The following is a 19,501-nucleotide window of genomic DNA, read 5'->3' on the forward strand; positions in this document are numbered from 1 at the left end:
ATAAACTGCCAGGCTTAGAGGCTTTGTCTGTTACTGGCATAGTATCAGTTTGATCATATTCTGTGTTCAAAGCAAGATACAGGGATAGCCCAGGGAGAGAGGAAGTTGACTCCACCACCCCTTCATGGGAAGAGTGGAATATGCATACAGGGAGAAATGGGAATTTGTGGCAGCCATCTTTGCAGACTACCTAGCACAAATAGCTTGTTATGTAGTATTCCCTGATTTTTTTCTACTCTATTAATGCAATTAAATCTAATATTACCTGTTATTTGTTCAGATGACACTAGCTGATTTACTATATTTGATATTTAGAGCTACATGTTTGATTTTTAGCTGAATTAATATATCTTATTTTCCCTGCTATCTCTTTGCTACTTTATCTTTGGACTAGAGATATTATTGAATGGAAGACACTCTAATTTGACATTTGGGGAAAATTATCAAAATTATGAGCAGCAAAAAATGTTGAAAGTGAACATAGGCATTAATTTATAAAATTTTAAGAATTTTTATGTAATATACATGAGAGATATTGGGATGTAGTTTTCTTGCATTGTTTTCCTCTCATTTTGGTATTGTCAAAAAATTGGGGTTCAGCCTGGGAGACCACATGGGTTCTTGGCTTCACACAAGAAGGAATTCAAGAGCAAGCAACAGAATAAAGTGAAAGCAAGTTTGTTAAGAAAGTAAAAGAATAAAAGGTGGCTACTCCATAGGCAGAGCAGCCCTGAAGGCTACTGGTTGGCTATTTTTGTGGTTATTTTTTAATCATATGCTAAACAAGGGGTGGATTACTCATGAGTTTTCTGGTGAAGGGGAAGGGAATTCCCAGAACTGACAGTTTCCCCCGTTTTCAGAGCATGCAGGGCAACTTCCTGATATGCCATGGCATTTGTAAACTGTCATGGCACTGATGGGAGGTTCCTTTGGCATGATAATATATTATAATTAATGTATAATGAGCAGTAGGGACAACCAGAGGTCACTTTCATCACCATCTTGGTTTTGGTGGGTTTTGACTGGCTTCTTTACTGTATCCTGTTTTACCAGGAGGGTCTTTGTGACCTGCATCTTGTGAAAGGAGACCTGCCAAACTCCTATCTCAGTATCAGGATGATGCTTGTCTCAGAATGAATGAGAAGTATTCCTTATTTTAATTTTCAGAAAGAATTTGTATAAAATTGGTGTCATTTCTTGTTTAAATGTCTGTAGAACTCACCAGTGAAACCATCTGGGCCTGGAGTTTTCTTTGATGAAAGGTATTTAACCACAAACTCAATTTTTCTTAATAAATATGGGGTTATCAAGTTATCTGTTTCTTCTTGGGTGAGCTTTCATAGCTTGAGACTTTCAAGCAATTTATTTCATCAAATGTGTCAATTTTATTGTCAAAATGCCATTTATAATAGTCTCTTAACGTTTCTTTTAATATCTGTAGAATCTGTATTGATGCCACCTCTGTCATTCTTGATATTGGTAATTTGTGTCTTCTCTATTTTTCTGACCAACTTGGCCAGAGGTTTATCAATTTTTATGATCTTTTAGAACTAGCTTTTGGTTTCACTGATTTTTTCTCTACTCTTTTTCTTTCTTTTAAAAATTTAATTGATTTCTGCTCTGATCTGTATCATTTTCTTCTAACTCTTTTGGGTTAACTTGCTTTTTTTCTAAGTTTGTTAAGGTGGAAGCTGAAGCAATTGATTTGAAATATTTCTCACGTTTACTTTAGATAAATGATAAACAGAAAAAAAAAGTTATAAAAGGCATTAAAATTTTCAATGACTTGTAATTTCAAGATAAAACCCAAATACTTACTTGATATTTATAAACCTCTAAACTGAGTTTAAATTTAAGTAAACTGATCATATACAATCACCTTCTCTTCTGTTCAAAAACCTATTAATATGAAAGTAAAGGAATTTCAAAAGGAGGCAAGTCCACAAAAATGAAAAGCTGGGTTGGGGAGGGGCATTAGGGCACAAATGCTTTCAAAAGTTTGGAAGTTTCTGGAAGAATGTTGATAGAGCACAGCAGGAAAAGAGTACACAGAGGGGACTGTAGAGAACAAGTGGCACGTGTGACTGGCAAAATCCTCAGAATTACCTGACTTAAGAAAGAGAAGTGAAACTGAAAACAGGCAGATTAATTAAAGATATTCTTCTTAGAGCTCCCTGCCTTGCTGTTCTGAATTGCATAAAGTACTCTCTCAGGAATAACAACTGCTTTCTTTGATTTATTTTAACTGAAATATATGAGGTTCTTGACATTTCTTATAAATATATCCTATATCTCTCTCTTTCTTGGATTTTATCTTTATTTTGCTAGGGTAAATTCTCAGATAGCTCCTTCCAAAGCACTGCTTTTTTAGGCATATTTGGAATGTTTGTGTGGAACATTTTTGATTGTCACATTTTCTGGGGGTAGCAGCACTACTAAATCCTTGAAAACTTGAGTCCTTAAAAATGAGTGAAAATAATTTTTTTCCTCCTTTGCCCTTTTACATAACTGATAATTTGGCTGAGGAATTCTAGGTTCAAAATCATTTTCTCCAACATCTGAGAACTGCTTAAATTATTTTCAGCATCCATGGTTGCTAATGAGACAGCCAATGCCAGTCTGATTCTTTTTTCATTTAAATGTGCTTATAAATTGGTAAAATTTGTTTTTGAGTGGATATTGCAAACACATACCTATATGCTAACAAATAAATTGCATCAAATTCTTCATTTTATATTTTTTAATTTGTATTTTTCAGACAATGAATGATTTTGACTATTTGAAACTACTAGGTAAAGGCACTTTTGGGAAAGTTATTTTGGTTCGAGAGAAGGCAAGTGGAAAATATTATGCTATGAAGATTCTGAAGAAAGAAGTCATTATTGCAAAGGTAACTGATTATTAAAGTTGATTACTAAATTTTTGTTTGCAGTGTGCATGTGTTTGTGGGCTCATGAATTTACATGCTAATGTATGCAAATTCCATTAAACAACCAAAATATGGTTGTAGACTACTGCTACAGTAAGTTTTTGTGTATTAATATTTGTAATTTTAAAAGTTTTCAGACATTCATAATATATGTGTATTACATACTAAAGCTATTCTCTTAAGGAAATAAAAATGTTTATGTTTGCATGTTTGGGAGAATGTTTTGTGATCTATATCATAATTATACTAGGATTGCTTTTTAATAATTTCTCCTATTGTTCTGAATTTCTTATTAAGATTGACTAGTGTAGATGATTTTTACTCATAAATTCTAAAGCTTATATAACATTGAATGGAAAAACATCCTAAATAGATTTGAAAATACTAGAATGGTGAAATTAAAATAAATTATTTTAGGAAGACTTACTTCCCACCCCCATACCTTTATTCAGCTTAGACCTTTTTAAATAAATAACATGTTAATGATGTCAGTTCTCACTCAGAGTTCTGAACGAAATCCCAATTCCCTCAGGAGATACACTTTACAAATTGGTCCATGCTTTATGTCTTACTTAATTCAACAAATGACATAAATTACTGTTATACTTTATAGACTATTTCAACTTCCAGTTATTTGCTACTGTAGTTTCCTCATCTGGACTGTATTGCCCCTTACACTTTGTGAAACTTTGTTTCCCTGTCTTTGTACATTTGTTTTGATCTCAACTCCTTTACAAGTCAGTGCCCCTATTGGAAAGAACATTGACTTTGGAATCATACACACCTAGGTTCACATCTCACCTAATAGTCTTTAACAATCAGTACTTTTTAAAGCAGTACTGTGGGGAAGTACTGGTCTCTTAGGGGCATTTGGAAATGTTTATGGGGGGCACATATTTGCTTATCACAGTAACTGAGGAGGAGGGATACTTCTGACAGTTACCAGGTAGAAGCCAAATGTGCTAAATATCTTGCAGTGTGTTGGGCAGCCAATCAGAGCCTTAGTTTTTTTCATTTAAATTGGTATAATAAAACCTCTGGACAGGAATATTTTGAGGATTGGGATATGTAAGGTATTTAGCATCCTAGCTGGCACTTATTATTAATTAAGCTGATATTTTCTGGGAGGCAGTATAATGTCAGGTAGGTTTTGCTGCTTAGTAAGTGATCCAACTTTTTATGCCTTTATTTTCTTATCTACAGAGTGGGGCTAATAGTAGTACCTGCCTCATATGGTTATTTTCGGGGTTAAATGAATAGATAAATATAATAGTACATGCCATCAGTATTAAATAAACTTAACAAATTAAATTACAAATCAAATGAAATTAAAATATGCTATTGTTATAAATATTTGCTATAATTATTATTACTATTATTACTACCAACTGTGTATTATTACTACCTACTGTGTATCAAGCATCAGTAAATATCTATTCCATTCTGTTTTTTCTTTTATATACTAGCCTCACTTGTATCCCATTATTTAATTTCTATTCATCAGACTGGGGAATATCCTGTTAGACACTGTCTTATCTCACTACTTACACTTTTCTGAGTAACCGTACAGAACTGCGTATATTTCACAAATGATAGACTATTCTGATTGATGTAGTGCCTTGCTGCTTTCTCCCAACAAATCTATTTATCGTTTCTTGAAAGAAAATATGCTCGTTTATAGCAAGATGATTAACACTATGAAGATTTGGGGTGTGACAAGACCTGGGGTTTGGTTCCTGCTGTGCCCTTCTCAGAGCAACATATCAGGGAAGAAATGATTTTGATATCTTTTTACTGGTGATGTTAACTTTGATTGCTTGACTACAGTGCTGTCTACTGTGTTTCTTCACTTTAAAGTTGCTATTTTTCCATTCATAACTAACCAGTATCTTAGAGGAAATACTCTGGGACTATATAAATAACCTGTTTTTTCTTAAACTTTTATGTACTAATTTTAACATCCATATCAGTGGATTTTGCCCATAATAATTATTACTGTTGTGTTCTAATGGTGATTTTCTATTTCATTCATTCCTTATACATTTATTCTTAGTCAATTAAGCTAAGGGTTTATCAATTTTGTTAATCTTTTCAAAGAACCAACTTTTGACTTTGTTGACTTTTCTCTGTTTTATCTGTCTTTGCTTTAATCTTTATTTATTTTTTCCTATTGCTTGCTTTGGGTTAATTTATTTTTTTCCTAGTTCCTTAAGTTATAAAGTTAGATTGTCGATTTGCGATCTCTCTTATTTAGTATAAGCATTTATGGCTTTAAATTTCTCCCTTAGCACTGCTTTTGTGGCATCCCATAAATTTTAGTCTGTCGTGTTTTTGTTTTCATTCATCTCAAAGTATTTCTAATTTCCTTTGTCATTGATTGTGTCTGTTGTTCAATTTCTACAAATTTTGGAATTTTCTTGTTTTCTTTATATTATTCTAACTTCATGTTGTAGTTGGAGAAGATGTTTGTATTTGTCTTTTAAAGTTTATTGAGACTGTATTTGTAATCCAACATATGATCTATCCTGGAGGATGTCCCCTGTGCACTTGAAAAGACTGTAGATTCTGTTGTTAGGTAGAGTATTTTGTGTATATTTAATAGAGCGTTTTGTGTATATGTCTTAGATTTAGTTGCTTTATTGAGTTGTTGAAGTCTTCTGTTGCTTTACGTATTTCTGTCTGGTTGTTGTATTCATTATTGAGAGTGTAGGGTGTGGAAATCTCCAACTATTATTGTAAAATGGTCATTGCTTTCTACAGTTCTTTCAATTTTTGCCTGATATATTTTGATGGTCTTGTTATTAGGTATGTAAGTGTTTATAATTGTTATATCTTGCTGTATTAACTCTTTTATTAATAATATCTTTTTTTGGTCTTTTCTGGCCTTTTCATTTAAAGTCTATTTTGTCTGATATTAGTATAGCCACCCCTTTTCTCTTTTGGTTACTATGGCAGTACCCCCTTTAGCTGCAGTTTTGCTTTTCATGGTTTGAGTTACCCCTAATCAACCACAGCCTAAATATAGATGAGTATAGTAAAATAAGATATTTTGAGAGAGAGACCACATGCATCACAATAACTTTTGTCACAATATATTGTTATACTTTTTCTATTTTATTATGGTTGTTAATTTACTTTTAATAGTAGCTGTTAATCTACTTTTAATATCCATTTATAAAGGATGTGCCTAACTTACAAATTAAACTTTATCATAGGTAGTATGTGTAGGAAAAAAACATGGTATATGCAGTTGGCTCTCTGTATTCCATATCCATGGGTTCAACCAATGTGGATTTAAAATACTCAAAAATAATAATACAACAATAAAAATAATAAAAATTAAAAAAACCAATGTAATGTAACAGCTATTTACATAACATTTACATTATATCTGATATTATAACTCATCTAGAGATGATTTAAAGTATATGGGAAGATGTGCATAGATTATATGCAAATACTATGCTATTTGATACTACGGACGTGAGCATTTGTGGATTTTGTTATCTGCAGGGGGATTTTGAAACCAGTCCCCCATGGATATCAAGGGATGACTTTATAGAGTTTGGTACTATCCATGGTTTTAGGCATCTACCAGGGTCTCAAAACATATCCTCCACTGATAAGGGGAACTGCTATATTTTCATGGAATAATTTTTTTCTCTTTCACTTTTACCCTGTTTGTGGCTTTTGGAGACAGCATGGAGTTGGATCATGCTTATTGTTTGTTTAATCGACTTTCTCAATCTCTTTCTTTTGATTGGAGAGTTTAATCCATTTACGTTTAAAGTGAGTCGTGATAAGAACTTACTTCTGTCCTTTTGCTATTTATTTTCTATATGCCTCATTGCTTTTTGTCCCTCCTTTTCTACATAAATGCCTTCTTTTGTGTTTAATTGATTTTTTAGTGGAACATTTTAATTCTCTTGTCATTTCCTGTTGTGTATATTCTATAGCTATTTTCTTTGTATAGGTTATATTTAATATCCTGAAGTTATAGTACTCTAATTTGAATTTATACCACCTTAACTTTAATAACCCTCAAAAACTCCACTTCTTTACAATTCTGTCCTTACTCCTTTCAATTGTTGGTGTTTTTAAATTGCATCTTTATGCATTGTGTGTCCCAAAATGAGACTACTAATTTTTTAATGTATGAGTCTCTTTAATCATGTAGAAAACAAAAAGTGGTATTACAACACAAGCTTAGAGTAATACTAGCTTTTATAATTTTTTATGTATTTAGCTTTACCAGATCTTTAATTCTTCATCTGACTTTAAGTGACTGTCTAATGTCCTTATATATTAAACCTGAAGGGACTCGCTATAGCTTTTCTTGTATGACAGGTCCAGTGCTAATGAACTCCCTCAGTTTCTGTTTACCTAGAAGTGTCTTGATACCTCCCTCATTTTTTGAAAGATAGTTTTGCTGGATTCTTGCTTTACTTTTTTTCCTTCAGCACTTTGAATGTATCAACCAGTTGCCTTCTGGCCTTCAATGTTTCTGATGAGAAATATTCGATAATCTTATTAGGGTTCCCTTGTATTTGATGATAAGCAAGCAAAACAGACTCATTGCTGATATGGAAAAAGTTCAAGTAGTCTTGATAGAAGATCAAACCAGCTGCAACATTCCCTTAAGCCAAAGCCTAATCCAGAGCAAGGCCTTGATTCTCCCAATTCTGTGAAGGGTGAGAGAGGTAAGGAAGCTGCAGAAGAACAGTTGGAAGCTAGGAAAGATTGGTGTGTGAGGTTTCAGGAAAGACACCATCTCTATAGCCTAAAAGTACAATGTGAAACCACAAGTGCTGACACAGAAGCTGCAGCAAGTTATCCAGATATCTAGCTAAATAATTGGTGAAGATGACTACACGAAACCACAGATTTTCCATGTAGATGAACCTAGGACTTTCTTAGAAAGGAGAAGTCAGTGCCTGGCTCTAAAGCTTCCAAGGGCAGATTGACTCTCTCAGTAGTGGCTATGCAGTTGGTGACTTTAAGTTGAAGTCATTGCTCCTTTACCATTTCAAAAATCCTAGGGCCCTTAAGAATTATGGTAACTCTACACTGCCTGTTCTCTATCAGTAAAGCAACAAAGCTTGGATGACAAGCACATCTGCATACAGTATGTTTTACTGAATATTTTAGACCCACTGTGGAGACCTGCTCAGAAAAAAAGATTCCTTTTTAAATATTACTGCTCATTGACAATGCACCAGATATGCAAGAGCTCTGATGGAGATATACAAGGAGATGAATGTTGTTTTCATGCCTGCTAACCCAGCGTCAGTTCTGCAGCTCATTATCAACGTGCATTCTACAGACCATTATTTCAACTTTCAAGTCTTATTATTTAAGAAATACATTTTGTAATAGATAGTAATTACTGCCATAGATAGTAATTCCTCTGCCGATAGATCCAAGGAAACTTAATTGAAAACCTTTTGGGAAAGATTCACCATTCTAGATGCCTTGAAAAACATTCAGGCTTCATGAATGTTCATGGAAGGAGGTCAGAATATCAACATTAATAGGAGTTTGTAAGGAGTTGATTCCAATCCTCATGGATGAGTTTGAGGGGTTCAAGACTCCAGTGGAGGAAGTAACTGCAGAGGTGGCAGAAATAGCAAGAGAACTAGAATTAGCAGTGGAGCCTGAAGATAGGACTAAATTTTATCAGGCCCATGATAAAACATGAACAAATGAGGATTTGCTCCTTATGGATGAGCAAAGAAACTGATTTCTTGAGATAGAATCTACTCTTTGAGAAGATGCCATGAACATTGCTGAAATAACAGCAAAGGATTTAGAAAATTACATAAACTTAGTTGATAAAGCAGTGGCAGGTTGTGAAAGGATTGACTCCAATTGTGAAGAAAGTTGTGTTGTGGATAAGCAGCATGGCATGCGAAAGAGAAACCTTTCTTGGAAGAAAAAGTCAATATGGCAAACTTCATTGTTTTCTCATTTTAAGAAATTGCCACGCTGGGCATGGTGGCTCATGTCTGTAATCCCAGCACTTTGGGAGGCCAAAGCAGGCAGATCGCTTGAGGTCAGGAGTTCAAGACCAGCCTGGCCAATATGGTGAAACCCTGTCTCTACTAAAAATACAAAAATTAGTTGGGTGTGATGGCAGGTGCCTGTAATCCCAGCTACTTGGGAGGCTGAGGCATGAGAATTGCTTGAATGCCAAGATCATGCCACTGCACTCCAGCCTGGGTGACAGAGCAAGACTTCGTCTCAAAAAAAAAGAAAGAAATTGCCACACCCACTCTCACCTTTGGCAACTGCCACCCTGTTCACTCAGCAGCCATCAACGTCAAGACAAGATCTTCTGCCAGCAAAAAGATAACGACTTGCTGAGGGCTCAGATGACCCTTAGCCTTTTTTGGCAGTCAAGTATTTTTCAATTAAGGTATGTACATTTCTTTAGACATAGTGCTGTTACACACTTAATAGACTACAGTATAGTGTAGTGTAAACATAACTTATATGCACTGGGACACCACAAAGTTAGTGTGACTCATTTTATTGCAATAGTTTTGTTGCAGTGGTCTGGAATGAAACCTGAAGTATGCCTGTATGGAAAAAAAAAAAAAAGAGGCTATTTGGTTGAGACATGAAACATTGGTTCTTGAGAAGCCCAGGTCTATTGATGTTGAGTAACCTTTCCTTCATTACAGGTCTGACCATACTATTTGATTGTCCCATGGATAATATTCATTTACTTATACCACTGCAAACACCAAATTGGTGTTCAGTTTTTAGAATTTATCAATAGACAAAGCACCAAAGACTTAAGTATAGTTACAGAACAGAATGAAAATATTATAAACCCTGTCAGTGTAAAAGAAATGGTATAGTTGATGGATGTCAGCTGAAAGCATGTTATAGTTTTTTTTTTAAAAAAAAAGCAAGAAGGAATTGGAGGCCAGAGACAGAGGGTGATGGAGCCACCAGGGTTGCAAAGGCAGAGGTTGATGGAGCCACCAGGGTTGCAAAGGCAGAGGGTGATGGAGCCACCAGGGTTGCAAAGGCAGAGGGTGATGGGGCCACCAGGGTTGCAAAGGCAGAGGGTGATGGGGCCACCAGGGTTGCAAAGGCGGAGAGTGATGGGGCCACCAGGGTTGCAAAGGCGGAGGGTGATGGGGCCACCAGGGTTGCAAAGGCGGAGGGTGATGGGGCCACCAGGGTTGCAAAGGCGGAGGGTGATGGGGCCACCAGGGTTGCAAAGGCGGAGGGTGATGGGGCCACCAGGGTTGCAAAGGCGGAGGGTGATGGGGCCACCAGGGTTGCAAAGGCGGAGGGTGATGGGGCCACCAGGGTTGCAAAGGCGGAGGGTGATGGGGCCACCAGGGTTGCAAAGGCGGAGGGTGATGGGGCCACCAGGGTTGCAAAGGCGGAGGGTGATGGGGCCACCAGGGTTGCAAAGGCGGAGGGTGATGGGGCCACCAGGGTTGCAAAGGCGGAGGGTGATGGGGCCACCAGGGTTGCAAAGGCGGAGGGTGATGGGGCCACCAGGGTTGCAAAGGCGGAGGGTGATGGGGCCACCAGGGTTGCAAAGGCGGAGGGTGATGGGGCCACCAGGGTTGCAAAGGCGGAGGGTGATGGGGCCACCAGGGTTGCAAAGGCGGAGGGTGATGGGGCCACCAGGGTTGCAAAGGCGGAGGGTGATGGGGCCACCAGGGTTGCAAAGGCGGAGGGTGATGGGGCCACCAGGGTTGCAAAGGCGGAGGGTGATGGGGCCACCAGGGTTGCAAAGGCGGAGGGTGATGGGGCCACCAGGGTTGCAAAGGCGGAGGGTGATGGGGCCACCAGGGTTGCAAAGGCGGAGGGTGATGGGGCCACCAGGGTTGCAAAGGCGGAGGGTGATGGGGCCACCAGGGTTGCAAAGGCGGAGGGTGATGGGGCCACCAGGGTTGCAAAGGCGGAGGGTGATGGGGCCACCAGGGTTGCAAAGGCGGAGGGTGATGGGGCCACCAGGGTTGCAAAGGCGGAGGGTGATGGGGCCACCAGGGTTGCAAAGGCGGAGGGTGATGGGGCCACCAGGGTTGCAAAGGCGGAGGGTGATGGGGCCACCAGGGTTGCAAAGGCGGAGGGTGATGGGGCCACCAGGGTTGCAAAGGCGGAGGGTGATGGGGCCACCAGGGTTGCAAAGGCGGAGGGTGATGGGGCCACCAGGGTTGCAAAGGCAGAGGGTGATGGGGCCACCATGGGCCTAGAGGACAGAAATACAAATTATCGAGGATTAGGTACAGACCTTGAAATCGAATTTCCCTTGCTGGATTTAGAACTTGCTTGGAATCAGTGATGTTTTTATGTCTTCCAATTTCTCCCTTTCTGAGTGGGAATATCTGTCCTAGGCCTTTTCTACCATTGCATTTTGGAAGCAGATAACTTGTTTTCTAGTGTGAGAAGGCCACAGATTTAGAGGAATTTTGCCCCAGGGTGGATTATGTACAGAGTCTCACCCATTCCTGATTTGGGTTATAACACTTGGGACTTTTGAGCTGATGATATTTAAATGAGATTTTGGACTTTGACTTGATACTGCGTTGGTTGAGACTTTTGGGGATATTGGGATGGGGTATGGGCTATAAAGTACGTTCTTTGGTCTGAAGACATGTAACTTGGTGAGAGTGCAGTACCTTCTGTTCCAGTCATCTTACAGTATTTTGAGCTTTTGTATCTACCATTGTGTATGCAAAGCCCAATCCACTGTAAATGTCTATTTCCAAGAATGACCATTTATAGCCTCCTGGGGATAGTGGCAGTAGCTCAGTGTAGTGTACTTGCCAACTATATATGGGAGTGGGGGGACTTTTTTCTGGGGAATATATGCCATAGTCATCTGCAGTCTCTTTCTCCCTTTCTGGCAGACAGGATGGCTCTTTCTGGAATTTTGTGCATCAGAGGGTACAAGAGGAATACATTAATGGCCAGCCCATCTCTGTCTGCATTGCTGCATATCTCCCATATCTTTTTTATTTTTATTTTTATCTTTATTTTTATTTTTGGAGACCAGAGTCTCACTCAGTCGCCCAGGCTGGAGTGCAGTGGTGCAATCTCGGCTCACTGCAAGCCCCGCCTCCTGGGTTCACGCCATTCTCCTGCCTCAGCCTCCCGAGTAGCTGGGACTACAGGTGCCCGCCACCACACCTGGCTAATTTTTTGTATTTTTAGTGGAGACAGGGTTTCACCGTGTTAGCCAGGATGGTCTCGGTCTCCTGACCTCATGATCCGCCTGCCCTTGGCCTCCCAAAGTGCTGGGATTACAGGCATGAGCCACCGTGCCCGGCCAGTATCTCCCATATCTACTCATTTTGGGGACCCAGATAGCCACCTCAAACAAGCATGCTGGGACATCCACTTGCTGGTTCCAATCATCTCCTGATCCTGAAGGAAGTTCTTTTGATGACCATCAACATGTCCTACTTTAATTCACCCCTTAAATTCCCATAATTATTCTCATAGAGCCATGCCTCATTAATCACCCATCCATTTATTATTTAGTTTATTTACTTATTTTTGGGATGGAGTTTTGCTCTTGTTGCTCAGGCTGGAATGCAATGGTGCAAACTCAGCTCACTGCAACCTCCGCCTCCCAGGTTCAAGAGATTCTCCTGCCTCAGCCTCCCAAGTAGCTGAGATTACAGGCATGCACCACCACACCTGACTAACTTTTTGTATTTAGTAGAGGCAGGGTTTCACCATGTTGGTCAGGCTGGTCTCAAACTCCTGACCTCAGGTGATCCACCTGCCTCGGTCTCCCAAAGTGCTGGGATTACAGGCGTGAGCCATCGTGCCCAGCACATCCATTTAATAGTCTAGTTTTTCACTGCCTATCAGCCTGACCATATGGCCAGGCAAATGGCCACAGCCCATTCATGGGTGTATATCCACACATCAAGGTTATGTTTGTTTAGTTCATCCATCATTGCAAGGAAAACAGTGTACAATTGAGCCCTTTGAGCTGATTTGTTGTTCTTCAGTCAGTTTCACATCAGTCAGTTATAGTGTGACAGTCTTCCAAACAGGATGCTGGCTGATTACCTTTGAACTTGCCATCATCTGTAAAACAAGCCACTTTTTGGTGGTCAGTGAGAGCTCTTTGTAAGACACTAGCATTTGAACAGTAGGATGTGGCAATAGGATCTGGTAGCTTTACAGATGGTTCCAAAGTTGGTCTGGAAGAAAAGAGGAGGCCAAGCGTGATGACTCATGGCTGCAGTCTCAACACTTTGGGAGGGCAAGGCAGGAGAATCTCATGAGTCCAGGAGTTCAGACTCAGACTCAGCCTGGGCAACATAGTGGGACCCCCATCTCTACAAAAAATAAAAATTAGCCAGGTGTGGTGGCATGCCTTTGGTGATACCAGCTACTCAGTTGGCTGAGATGCGGGATTGCTTGAGCCTGGGAGGTCAAGGCTGCAGTGAGTTGTGATTGCCCCCACTGTATTCAGCCTGGGTGACACAAAGTGAGACCCTGTCAAAAAAAAAAAAAAAAAAGGGTTTTCTTCTATTGAATATGCTAAGTGTCTTCTTGCATTCCTCAGCACATTCCTGTTAAGCCGTTTTCATTTTGTTATTGCTACTCGTTAGAGTGTTTCTCTGACATTACCCAAGACATGGATATTTTAGGTTTTAGGATTATGTTATGTCCTTTAGTCATAAAGACAGTTTCAGTTAATGCCCAGGAGCAAACCAATAATCATCTCTCTAATGATGTGTTCTATACTTTCTTGTCTGGCCCATGGTCCCAGTGGTTACTGCTGGACAGCATTCATGGGCTTTTTGCCATAAGCTCCAGTCTAAGTATGAATTGCAGATACTTCTAAAATCATATCTGAGTGTATATCGTAAGGACCCAAAGGCATTAATTGAGCCACTGCAACTTAGATAATAGCCTGCTGTTGTTTAGGTTTGCATTCATATGTGTCCTTTCAGGTAGTTTTATGGATTGGATTTAGCACGAGTCCCCAGATACAGAATTTTTCTTCTGCAAAACTCAAGCAAACCAGGTGCAGTGCATGCTTCTTGTTTACTTTCATGGTTATGTAATAAGAGCAATTTAATTTTAGTTGCCTGTAGAATGTTATGGGTGGTTCCTGCCCAGGTTATTCGTAAGAATTTCACAGTTTGGTTAGACGCTGGGGTATTTGCTGGATTTATCCTCTAGCCTGTGGTATTCCTGTGAGCCACCACTATTTTCAAGTCAGCCCTAGCTTGTTCTTAGGTTTCTGATACCATCATAATGTCATCAGTATAGTATATTATTGTATTCTGGACCTGTATCAAGTCAGAATCCCTTCGAAACAAATTATAATGGTAAGCTGATGAATGCAGATAAACCTGCAGCAGTGCAGTAAGTGTAAATTGGGATCATTCCCACTAGAAGGCAAAGTGCAGTTGTTTTTTTCCTGAGATTGGGACCAAGAAAAAAGTATTTTCAAGGTCTATCAGTATGTCTCTCTCTTTTTTTTTTTTTTAATTGAAACAGGGTCTCACAATGTTGTCCAGGCTAGTCTTGAACTCCTGGACTCAAGTGATCCTCCTGCCTTGGCCTCCCAAAGTGCTGGGATTACAGGTGTGAGCCACTATGTCTGGCTGAGTATGTCTCTTTTAGATTGTTTTATTTTGAGAACTTCTGAAACCATGTCAGAGACTGCTGATGCTGTAGATGACACTACATTATTCAAGTCTCGATTATCTGCTGTGTTTTCATGAATCATTCACCTTTTTCACGCACGACACAGAATTTGTTGGTAACAGCACTCCAGTGTTGAACATGTCATTAATTCATATGCTAAATCTCTTTTGGTCCACCATGATACTGTTTCATATTAACAACCTCTGTGAGCTGGGGAAGTTGCACAGATTCTCATTTAGCATGTTCTGACTGAAGGGAAAACTAACAAACTTTCTGCAGTATAGTAGCTGAAGTTTTCCCTGGTCAGACATAATATCCTTCCCCAAAACATATTCAGGTAATGTGGATGCAAGTACTTCACATGATTCATTCAAACATACTAATTTTCATCCAAATTTTAATTCTATCAGCCATTTCATCCTCATATCCTGTCTTTCTAGTTATTGCCCCTGCTAGGATTTTACCAATAGGTTTTGGAATCAGAGGCACTGAATTCTATGTCAGGAACCCCTGGAAGGTTTCTTTTTTACCTTCTATTGTACCTACAGGTGTGCATATGGCCTTCAGTCCCTACTAGGAGATTAGTTAAAAGAAAGCCCTGGTTCTGTGTCAGTCCTCATCCTGATTAATTTGGTAGCCCGTCACCTCTGATGATTTGAACTGAGGTTCTTCATTGTCATTTTTGCTTCCCAGCTTGGTGCATTCCTTGAAATTAGGGTACATAGAGTGTTTGTTTAGGGCCCTTCAGTGTTGGGGGACTAAGAGGAGCTCCCATTGGTAAACCTAACTTCTGATAGTGCAGCATTAAGACCTTTGTGTTAACATCAGTGTCCATTTTATTCATCCCATCTCTTAGTAACCGTTTAAAACTTCATCCTGCTTGGGACTTCCTTGACTATCTCTTTTGTGTTTACCCATTCACTTGTGATTCAGTCTTATTTTCTTAGCATCTGTAAGACCCATATTAAGAAGCTGAGACAACAAATCTGACACATTTCTTGGACCATTGATAGATTTTGCAGCAGTTATATCAGATGCCTGCCTAGAGGGGCCCCTTTAGTCACAGTATTTACCATGATTTAAAGGGCATATTAAGGATGAACAAACATCCTGATGACCATGAAGTTAATCCAGCATGGTTTGCATATGCAGCTTACTAGCTATGTCATCTATGGAGTGCCACTTGGCATTTAAAGGCGGGGAAGGACCATTTCCCTTTTCAGGGTAAACAAATTTTACAATGGCTTTTACCCAGTCCTCCAGACTAGCTGCCCCTTTAGGAACAATCTGTTGTTTGTTTGGATCATGTACAACCATCTATGATTGTTCAGTAATAAGGTTCCTGCAACAACCCCAAGCAGACCTCTTCATTCTGCAACATTCAGAATCAAAGATACTGCTCCCAAGTTAGTCACTCTCACAATCTATTTTCTTAAATGTTTTTCAGGAACCTGATGAATACCAGTTCACAAGGCGAGATAACTCCTTCACACATAACCCCTGCTTCCAGTACTATCTTGGTTTTGTCACCCACCATTTGGACAATGTTCCTGGTGGTCAAAGGCCATAGAAATACTGTCTGTTTTTTTCAGCATAATTTTCCATTGGGTTGTATCCTGGAGGCTAACAGCCATCACTCAAGCTAACCAAAATCCGAGCTTTTTGAGCATCAGGATTTCCTTAACATGCTCTTTTACTTTCATTTTAGCTGTTTTAAAATACAGCAGACTGGGCCAGATGCAGTGGCTCACATTTGTAATCCCAGTATGTTGGGAGGCCAAGACGGGCAGATCACTCGAGGCCAGGAGTTTGAGACCAGCCTGACCAACATGGTGAAACCCTGTCTCTACTAAAAATACAAAAAATAAGCTTGGCTTGGTGGTGTGCGCCTGTAATCCCAGCTACTTGAGGGGCTGAGGCAGGAGAATCACTGGAACCCAGGAGGCAGAGGTTGCAGTGATCCGAGATCATGCCACTGTACTCCAGCCTGGGAGACACAGCGAGACTCCCTCTCAAAAAAAAAACAAAAAACAACAACAAAAAAAACAGGCTGCAGTGGCAATAATACCAGAAGCTCCTCACTTCTGTCTCTAAAGTGGGGAAAGGGCAAGGATGGAGGAGGCTTTCTGTAATACCTGGAAGCTGACCGGTATTACATGATGATGAGTACATGAAGGCTCTAGGCATGGGCGTTGTCACTAGGCAGGTGGGAAATGTGGACAAACCAACAGTGATTATCAGTCAAGAAGGAGACAAAAGGTGGTGATCAAAGTATGTTCAATGATCAAGTATGATCAAAGGATTCAAAGTATGTTCAAGAACACAGTGGTTAGTTTCCATCTGGGAGAAGAGTTTGATGAAACCGCTACAGATGATAGAAACTGCAAGTTTGTTGTTAGTCTGGATAGAGACAAACTCATTCACATACAGAAATGGGATGACAAAGAAACATATTTTATAAGAGAAATTAAGTATGGTGAAATGGTTATGACTTACTTTTGGTGATGATGTGGTTGCCGTTCACCACTATAAGAAGGCATAAAAATGTTCATGGTTTGGAGCTGGAAGAGCTCTTTAGTTTTCCTCTTTACTCAAGTCTTGGTGCTATCCTGCTGTTACAGTATGGTTGATTAAATGGTTATTCTTGGTGTGGAGGTGGAAAATGGTGATTTAAGAGTTTGTTATTCCAAGCAGTTAGCCTAATTTTAACCTGGAAGTTTATCATGTTTTATAATTAAATTTTTGTCTTAAAAAAAGTGGATACATTTTATAATGTCCTTTGAAATGCAAATCAAATTGGAATAAAAATCTTACATGTGGGGAAAAAAGTACAAGTTACCAGTGGATTGTGTATTTAGCTTGTTTCTCATCATTTTGCATTTCTTTATGTATCCAGTGATCTAAGTCCTTGAGATTTTGGTCTGTCATTTCTAAATTCCATTGACAACTTCTATATGTAGTAACTTAGCACAGTACAGCTGCCGTCTCATGCCATTGGTGACTGTATACCCATTTAGGCATCAGAGTTTGTCATTGTCTGCCCCGTCATTCTTCCTTTTTTGAAACAATGTTTTTGCCGTGCTTTAATGAGTCCTACTTATAATGCCAACTGTGTCAGCTGTCCCTAAGACCACTCTCAAGCTCAGTGAGTCATGACTCATAAGACTCAGAAAAGACTCATGGTTATTGTTTATGATAGTGAAAAGTACAGATTAAAATCAGCAAAGGGAAAACCACATGGAGCAAAATCCTGGAGAAACCAAGTGCAGGCTTTAAGGTATCTTCTTCCAGTGGAGTCACATGGATGATGTGGTGAAGTCAAGGATCTCCAGAGAGACAGACACAATCGGATACATATACATATATGAGAGAGGATTCACTGGGAAATTGGCTCATGTGATTATGGAGGTTGAAAATTCCCAAGACAGGCCATCTGGAAGCTGGAGACGTTGGGATGCTGGTAACGTATCTCAGTCCAAGTTCTCTTGGAAGCTGATGGTATAATTCTTAGTCTGAGGCTAAGGGCCAGGAACCTGGGTTTTGGTGGGAAACTAGGGAGTTGCTGGTATAAATCCTGGAGTCCAAATGTCAGAGAGCCTAGAGTTCTGATGTCCAAGGACAGGAGAAGAAGAGTGTCCCCGTTCCAGGAGAGTGCCTTTTCTTTCTTTTTTTGGTCCTATTTGGGCTCTTAGTTGATTGAATGGTGTCTGCTGACATTGTGGGTGAATATTCCTCACTCAGTCCATCAATTCACATTCCAGTCTCCTCTGGAAACACAGAAACAGCTATTAGTAATGCTTTACCAGTTCTGTAGGTATTCCTTAATCCAGTCAAGTTGACACATAAAATTAACCATCACAGATGCACTTCATTCTCCCAGTAGTGAAATGTTGTCAACTAAAGAAGTTTACCTGAGCCTTGGTGTCCAGGGTTTTTACTGGAAGTCAGTCACATAGGCAAGCAGTACCTGCATGACTGCCCTGAGATGCTCAGATTCCAACCTCTCAGAGCAAAATCAGGCACAAAGTATTAATCATGCATGCTGTTGTTTGCATAAACTATCTAGTCAAACTGGTACCATGTAGCCCAAGATCGCCAGCATACAAAAATACTCTGACCAGGCAGAATATTTCAAAGGCTCAGAATTCATTTCCGTGGAGTTGGCCAAGGGCCAATTCTGAAGACTGACTGACTTGGGAATGTGTAGAGTTTGGGTAACCCAGGCCTGATGTGTTACCCTTTTTCTGCACGTAAGTACATTAAAATAACCCAATGCATTTGCTTGATTACTGGCATCTCTTTTTCCTTGGACTCTTAAGTTCTTACTGGTGGATCTTAACCAAAATCTCTTAACGTGATCAGCCAGTTACTTTGTTCTCTTATTTCATATTCTTTTGAACCTCTGTATTAAACATGGCATCAATGATTGTGGTTTATTGTAGGAAGCAGATAATGGTTTGATCTGCTATACCTTCATCAACTGTCATTGTTCTATTGGGAGTATGATTTCAGTGATTTATGTTCTAGAGTTATTTCATGCAGTTCATGTAGCTTCTATTCTTCAGCAGCATGTACCAAGGTTACTCATTATTTACTAGTTCATTCACTCATTATTTCAATAAATACATGTCGAACACCTAATTATTTGCTAGGTACTGCTCTAGGCACTGGGACTATTTGAATGAATAAAACTGACAGACTCCTCTCCTTTGGGAAATTGTATTCAAGTCAGCAATTAGAGAATAAATAATACACATAGTAAATAAATAAACCATAGAGTATGTAAGAAACTAATCCATACTACAGAGAAAAGTGGAGTAGGGAAATAAGGAATATTTCCTTATTAAGTAGTGATTTTTGGGACTTAATGCAGTTTTAAATAGCATGACTATGGAAGGCCTCACTGAAAGGTGAAATTTCAGC

At 39.4% G+C, this 19,501-nt stretch overlaps 1 protein-coding gene across 10 annotated transcripts in view; it reads left to right on the forward strand.

The window, feature by feature from the left end:
* The window catches only part of AKT3 (AKT serine/threonine kinase 3), a 359,588-nt gene that overhangs the window by 214,630 nt on the left and 125,457 nt on the right, over positions 1-19,501 (forward strand). For all 10 annotated transcript variants that reach the window (XM_054550183.2, XM_024234045.3, XM_054550203.2 and 7 more), the window contains one exon: positions 2,759-2,890. In XM_054550183.2, coding sequence (XP_054406158.1) covers positions 2,759-2,890 — 132 coding nt within the window. The remainder of the gene's footprint in view (positions 1-2,758; positions 2,891-19,501) is intronic.

Source organism: Pongo abelii, chromosome 1, assembly GCF_028885655.2.
Source record: "Pongo abelii isolate AG06213 chromosome 1, NHGRI_mPonAbe1-v2.0_pri, whole genome shotgun sequence".
NCBI classification, from domain to species: Eukaryota; Metazoa; Chordata; class Mammalia; order Primates; family Hominidae; genus Pongo; species Pongo abelii.